The sequence below is a fragment of the Mangifera indica genome, chromosome 4 (assembly GCF_011075055.1).
Source record: "Mangifera indica cultivar Alphonso chromosome 4, CATAS_Mindica_2.1, whole genome shotgun sequence".
Lineage (NCBI taxonomy): Eukaryota > Viridiplantae > Streptophyta > Magnoliopsida > Sapindales > Anacardiaceae > Mangifera > Mangifera indica.
The window spans coordinates 2,401,576-2,409,053 of NC_058140.1; the positions used below are offsets into that span (position 1 = coordinate 2,401,576).

The following is a 7,478-nucleotide window of genomic DNA, read 5'->3' on the forward strand; positions in this document are numbered from 1 at the left end:
AAAACCAATAGCATATGACATAAGGAATTGAGTGTTTCATCTATTGCTCTTGCTAGTATCACCGGCACATCTTCCAACAACTAGTTTTATCTCAGTCCTGTTCTTCATAAATCATGTTAAAGAAGCAACTAAAACCTGGAAAATGAATCTCAGAAACAGCTTGCTGAAGTATCATAAAGAGCAAAGAGAACCAAATCAGACTGAACAAATCACTTCCAACGTTTACAGAGATAATGAGAAACAAAATAAATTGAACATTGTCTACCAGAGAGTCAATTAAATCAAACATTTATTTCGACTTCTTTGAATACAACAGTCTAGGTCAGATGGATTAATAATCAATACAACCAAAATAAACTTCAGCTTTTATTCATTGATTTTTTTCTCTTGCCATGCCAAACTTATGGTACTTATGGTGTTTGAACACTACATGATGTTCTTCTCCTTTATAAAAGTAGCAGACTTGTGCAATCCATTATGTTACCCCTGGGTGATACATTTGATAGTAGTAGTTCATCTGAAATTTAGAGATGCAGTTTCTTGTGCCAATTTTACAGAACCTTCAATCCTGATGGTAGTAACACGGGTGCAGTATTGCAGTGCTTCCAGCATAAGAGGAACTTCAAATACAGGACATCAAATTGGGATTTTCCAGAGACAATGTATGACACTAAAAAGAACATCTTCTCAAAGTCTGTTAAAAAGTTGGTCACTTTATATCAGAAATCATTCTATAAAAGATTAGAGCTTTATGTTAAAACCTGATTAGACACATTGAAGCTTACTTGACAATTTTAGGATAATAATGGTTCATCTACCACCTAGAGAAACTTCCTGCTTGCACTTTTGTATGGAATCCAAATATATGGGCTTTTTCAAGGGCAGATAATGTTGTTCAAGCCCAATCCACTATTGAATGGCATTACAGCTCGAGTCTGCTACTTTGACTAGGCAATAATGAACATTCTTTTATCAAATTGTGTATCCAGCATAGCCCAATTTTTAGACTGCTCTGTCTCACATGGAAGTTCAAAACTGAAGTTAGCCTGTGTTGCTGTATACAGTTTACCTTTTGAGCCCCAACCACTTGTCATGATTGAGGAAACATGAATACAGGTTTCCAATTCTTTATCTGGCTTCAAATGGGGAACTACCATTTACAATCACCAGAAATCCTTGCATGAACAAAGACCACCTCTAAAATGGTGAAAACGGTTCTTATCTCTCATGATGATAGCTCTCAGGGTAATTTTCGAGACAAATTTAGAGAAAGTATGGCAATCTTCACAAACCCTCAAATTCTTAATCACCCTAATGGGTAACTCAGTTCTTACATTCATAAGACCAAAAGCAATGGCAAGTTTTTCACTGTGAGTGTTGAGTGTGGCTTCCTTTTCCTCTGTTTCCACATCATGGAACACATAATCAATTTTTGGAGTGTATCCCATGCTCTTCATCTGTTTCAGCAATTCCTCCAGTTTCTCATATATGAAAGGGCATTGTGAATGTGACCTGTCTCCTCCATGGAAAATATGCACTTTGCCATCACTTTCGACAGAGCTATATGCAGCAACTTTCTTAATGCCTTTATTTCTCATCCTAAGTCTAACTTTGTCAACACAATCCCACCTCCCAGCAGCTGCATACATATTAGACAATAACACATGATATGAAGCAATATCAGGAGCTACTTCAAAGAGCAAATCTGCCACATGCTGACCTAATTTTACATTTTTATGTATTGCACAAGCACCCAATAAAGCCCCCCAAACTCCTGAATCTGGTTCCATAGGCATACTCTTGATGAAGTTATACGCCTCCTCTAGATGTCCTGATCGGCCAAAAAGATCAACCATGCAAGCATAATGTTCTTTTCTAGGTTGAATACTTTTGTCATTTGATTGAGCCATGATGTCAAAATATACTTGACCTTCTCTTACTAAGCCAGCATGACTACATGCGGATAAAACCCCAAGGTAAGTGACATAATTCGGATGCAATCCCTCGTTCCACATCCTAGTAAACAATGCCAATGCCATTTCACTCTCCCCATTCATTGCATAGCCTACAATCATAGTACTCCATGAAACAACATTCCTGTGTGTCATTTCCTCAAACAAAGCCCTTGCCAACTCAACACTACCACATTTCACATACATATCAAGACGTGCATTCTCAACAATTACATTACACTCGATTCCTTCTTTCACAGCAAGCTCATAAATCTCCTCCCCAATCTCCAAACACCCTAACTGACCACAAGCTGAAAGAGCACTCACAATACTCACATTATCAGGCTTAACGCCAACTTCCCTCATTCTATGAAACCATGCAAGACCCTTACTAGCTTGCCCCATTTGCACGCAAGATGCAATCAACGCATTCCACGCTACTAAATCCCTTTCTATCGTACTCTCAAACAAAAATTCACCCAAACCCACCTCCCCAAACTTCACATACATGATCACCAACTCAGTCCTGACCATTGCAACAAACTCTAACCCGTGTTTCACCACGTGTCCATGCACAGCCAAACCAGCCCACACATCTCCCAACTCCCCACACGCCTTCACAACAAACGGATACGTAAACTCGTCAGGGCTGATATTTAGACAATGCATTTGACTATAAACGGAGACAGCTTCAACAGGGATTGCGTTTTTCACATACCCTTTAATGATGGTATTCCATAGAAAAATTCTTGGTTTGTGCATTTCGTTGAACAGTTTACGTGCGTAAATCATGTCGCCCAAAAGCGTGAAATTTGTTAACAGCTGAGTGATGAGCGCATTCTTGATGGAAAGGCCTGTGGTGAGGATGAGTGCATGGACTTGTTTGAGATGGTTTGGGTGTGAAGAGCAGGCGTGCAGGAGAGTCGTAAAGAGTTGTTTAGTTAAGGATATTCGTGACATTGTAAATTTTTCTTCTTGTTCAACTTGGTTTCGTTAAATTTCTAAGCCTTGCTAGGCGCCAGAATTGCATAAGAAAAAAAAAAAAATTGAAGTTCATAATCACTCTGCTGACTGCTGTGCTTGGTGAAAGTGTTTGTTGTAGCCTTGAACTAATTGATCTTTATAAATATAATGAGATTATAATAATGTGAGGGGTATTGATAAAATAAATCAATAAAGGGGGTGTACATAGAGTTGAAAAATTTTTTAGGGGTTATTCCATTTAACTAAAACTCAAATTAGCCAAAGCGCTATTTCCCACCCAAGTTATAGTTTATCTCAAAAACACATCTATGACTTTTCAAATCCCAAACACCCATTCATTGACTAACTTCTATTAAAATTTTTTGTTTGAGGCGAAGATAAAATCATCATTTTATTGCTAAACCTTGAAACCCTAAAAATTTATATCATTCTCCCTCTTTAGTTTAGAAAACTTACAATTTCTCTCTATGATTAAACTTTAAAAAATTTACTTTTTCCCCTTTTTAGGGTTTCATCTCCAATGGTTGCCAATCGATCTTCACCGACGAAGGATAAAGGACGTCCATCAATTCCCCCAAAGATCATTCGTCGATCTTCTCTGATAAAGGACAACGACATTGAACAAAACGTCTAAGTCATCCAAATTTAGACGACAACAAAGCGATATCCTTCATTGTTTGGACAACTGTCTAGGTGGGCTCAAATTTAATTATAAAAATGACCTCAAATCTTAAAAAAAAAAAAAACCTTAGTGATATACGTTGGATATGTGGGTTGCATATGTAAAGACAATTTTTATACATGGGGATGTTGGAAATTTGATATATCACTTGTTACGCATGTAAATCACATGTGGAGGGGGTAACATATAATTTGTCAGGTATGCATGTTCTATTTAATATATGTGATGTGTATAATTGGACTTTATTGAGACGTTTCAATTTAGGGTTAATTGATATTTTTCACATAAGTTTTTTTGTTTTTAGTGTGTTTTGTTCAATTTTATTTACAATAATGTTTTATCATCTGCATATATAATAAAATTAACCTAGTTGTTCCATTTGGTGTAGAATATAGCTTTTAGTTAGAAAAAAAGGCTTCAAAATCCAATTGGTATATAAATGTTCCTCGCTTTGCTCTATTTTAAAGCACAAATTACTACTAAGAATCATCCTGATATGATGACAAAAATATGATTTATAACCCTTATAGGTATGTATGAAGGGCATATGGTCTTTTCTTTTTTGCTTTACATTTGGTTATGTCCCTTAATGGTAGGTTTGGATTTGAGCCGAACTCAAACAAGACCTGACTCATTTTTGATTGACCGAGTTTTAGGCTTGGTTTGGGCTCACCGAACTCGTTAGATCGTATGTTTGTATTCGACTTGTTTGATGATTTCACTATTCGTGATTGGCTTGCATTAGCTCAAGTTCTTCCACATGTTTCATCAAACAACAAAGGTACACTCAACCAAGCAACAGAAAGGACAAGTCATGACTTTTAAGCTTTAGTGTCAGTTATGCCAATCTCACCTCATCACTTTGTTTGTCATGATGTTCACCTGCAACGTAGGAGAAACATGGGGGTGGAATTGTGTTGGCGATGGTTTGTTTATGTGGAAACATCAACAGCCGCAGAATTGAGGGCAAATAAGAGCACCAATAGTATAGCAGAAGAGGCGATGACTACAACCAAAACTCAATGGTAAGCCTAGAAGAACACGTTTTAGGTTTAGTTAAACTAAGTCTAAGTTTGGGTGTGGGAGTCTACATGGCGTTGTTTCACACAAACTACATTACTGGGACAAGCGAGCCGAGCACAACACCTATTTAGGCTCGAGATCGTCTTTGGTTCAATACCCTAGCTCGTATTTGGGTTCATGTTCGTTATGTCGTGTTTGGGTTTATTTGAGCTAAACTTATTTCGGGTCTAAATAAACTTGCTTCGAATCCAGTCCAATTTAAGGGTTATCGAATCTAAGTATAAACATGAGAGTTGACAAATATAATAGGGAGATTGGTTATTAAGTTAAGTTGTAGGCAGTAGACTGCTTGTGTCTAACTTGGTTTCAAGGGAATTTTCGGGTGTTAAAGAGTAATTTTTTGACTACTGTGTAAATCCTGCAAAACTTAAAAAAGTCATACGTATGTTATTTATCCCAAGTAATAACTCACACGTACACCATTTACTTCTTGAAGGATTTGTAAATTTCTTGAGGAACAAAGGGATTTGTGACCGAATTTTCATCAATTAAGATTCAAAGTAAGTCAATTTAACTCCTTTTTTATGTTTTTGAAACAATTAAGTTCATTCCTATGAAGACCCCAAATTGGTAAATTAGGGTTATTGAATAATTAAGGATGATTTGAAAATTGGGGCTGGTTTTGATTGATTGAGACTTAATATAAGTCTTCTAAGCCCTCTGATCAACTAATTTTGAGAAATTGATTGATTTTATGGGAATTGAATTAAACTGGAGAAAGTTTTCTGTAATGGCAAATTCTTCAAAGAGGTATCGGAATAGCCTCATAAAACTCATTAAAAGCATGAAATTAGGGCATAGATGTTTTGATTGTGAATTGCATGTTTTTGCTTTAATTTTGGTTGAGTTGAATGATTATGTATTGAGTTGATACAATTGGGTGGATGTAGAGATGTCTAATGGGCCAGACCGATCCAAAGTCCAGTGAAAATGCCTAACATGATAAGGCCTGATCAGACCCATTATTGTAAACGGATCAGATATTATAAGACTCAACCTAGTCCTATATATATACTTTCCATAGGCTAACCCGAGCCTTGGGTTCAACTTATCTAGCCAGTCCTAGCTCGGTCCATTGCCACCTTTAGGTGGATGTATTGATAATAGAGTATTATCTTGGACCTTATGAAAGTCCTTCGATGTATTCAAACCATTTAGAAGGAGGCTTAATCATTAGGTGTTAGATGATGTTTGGAAGGACATTAGAGAGTTTACTACATTACTTGTTACTTCTTGTAAGTTTTTAATTACTATCCAAGACAAACTGGGTTACAACCAAAACAAAAAAATAGTATCTCTAATTCTTAGCTTTAAAATGCCATTGGAATTGGGTCTATTTGAGAATGTTTACTTTCACCAGTGTATCCCATAAATCTGTTTATATTGTCATATGCACTACCCGTAGATTTTAGCCAATTTTGAACCATTCTAGAGGTCCATTTAGGTCTTAACCAAGGCATGGAGTTTGTATCACTATGTCTTAATTTCGTAATGCAACATGAATCGAGTCAATTTGAGTTGTATAACTCAAGTTATAACCATTTTAGTGAGATAATTACATGTTAGATGAGCAAAGTCGAGAGTGGCAATCACGACGACCAAAAAGTTTTGTTGCGGCAATAAGTTTCTTCTCTTTGGTGTTTTGTAAATGATGTTTTCGAGACCTCCATCCTACCTTACGCATTTCCGAAGGCTATGGATGAGTTATTAGAGCATGGGTATGAAAAATTCAAATATGTTCAAAGATGAGACATATTTAATGACAGGTTAAGTATGAGATGTTTATGAGTATAATGTTTGATTTGTTTTTGAATAAAGTGACATCTTATCGAGATAAATAATATGTAATATCATGCCTAAATATATGTTAATAAATATATGTTAATAAATTTATAAGTATACGATGACATGTTATCTAGGAGTTGAAAAAGTATATTTTAGCAAATTAATACTTTTTTATTTAAAATTAAACTTCGTTAATGAAAAAATAATTGTGTAAGAGTAAATAATAATTTCACTATATATAAATTTTGAATAAAATTAAAAAATTACCCTTTTGCATATTATACTCATATATTTTAAATATTACAATTTAACACTTTAAATCAACATTAAAGAGAGCCGAAAAAGTAGAGATTGACACGTGGAGTGAGTTATCAGATTTTGTTTATGTGAAATAGGATGAAAATAACGATACCGAGAGAATGAGTTAAAGATGGATATGTCGATTTTAGAAGTGTATGTGAGAAATTGAATTATTGTTGAAGATGAATCGTTGAAAGTGAGGTAATCGATTGAGCTTCAAGAAAGACGAAAGTGCGGATAAAATAAAATGAGAAAAGAAGGGATTTACACAAATTTAATATTGAAAAGTCTTTTTAAAAATTATATTAATTTAGAGTGATATGATAATTTTTAAAATTTAAATAGTTAAAAATTCTTTTTATTAATTAAATTTGATTTTAAATGAAAAAAATATTTTAATTAATTAAAATAAATATAAACTTTTATTTCTATATTCTTATTTAAAATGTGTTAATTAATTAAACGCCTTAGTTCTAAGTACAGACTTCTAAATTTACACGACAGTCTAAGTTCGCCCACTACCATGTCACGTTTATCACATTTTGCGTCCCATAATCTCACCCGAGACTGCCAAAAAGAATGTTTCTCGCTTTCGTCCCGCCGTTTCCATCCTTTACATAACGGTCCAATCACAACCCGACACGTTACCTTCCCTCTGAAAATCCCTTGCTTTTTGCTCAAGTGGGCACCCT

The 7,478-nt window shown here is 35.1% G+C and overlaps 1 protein-coding gene across 1 annotated transcript; it reads right to left on the reverse strand.

Moving 5' to 3' along the window:
- Positions 1-201: 201 nt before the first annotated feature.
- On the reverse strand, positions 202-3,030 carry LOC123213437 (pentatricopeptide repeat-containing protein At2g01510, mitochondrial). Its single transcript, XM_044632872.1, has 2 exons — positions 786-3,030; positions 202-694 (listed from the first exon to the last, which is right to left on the reverse strand). Exon 1 carries the CDS (start codon positions 2,910-2,912, stop codon positions 1,164-1,166), a length of 1,749 nt encoding a protein of 582 aa, XP_044488807.1. The 5' UTR covers positions 2,913-3,030; the 3' UTR covers positions 202-694; positions 786-1,163.
- Between the last annotated feature and the right edge of the window lie 4,448 nt (positions 3,031-7,478).

What these genes read in the sequence shown, in the direction of transcription:
- LOC123213437 (XM_044632872.1), bottom strand. Translation starts at nt 2,912, where the DNA reads ATGTCACGAATATCCTTAACTAAACAACTCTTTACGACTCTCCTGCAC.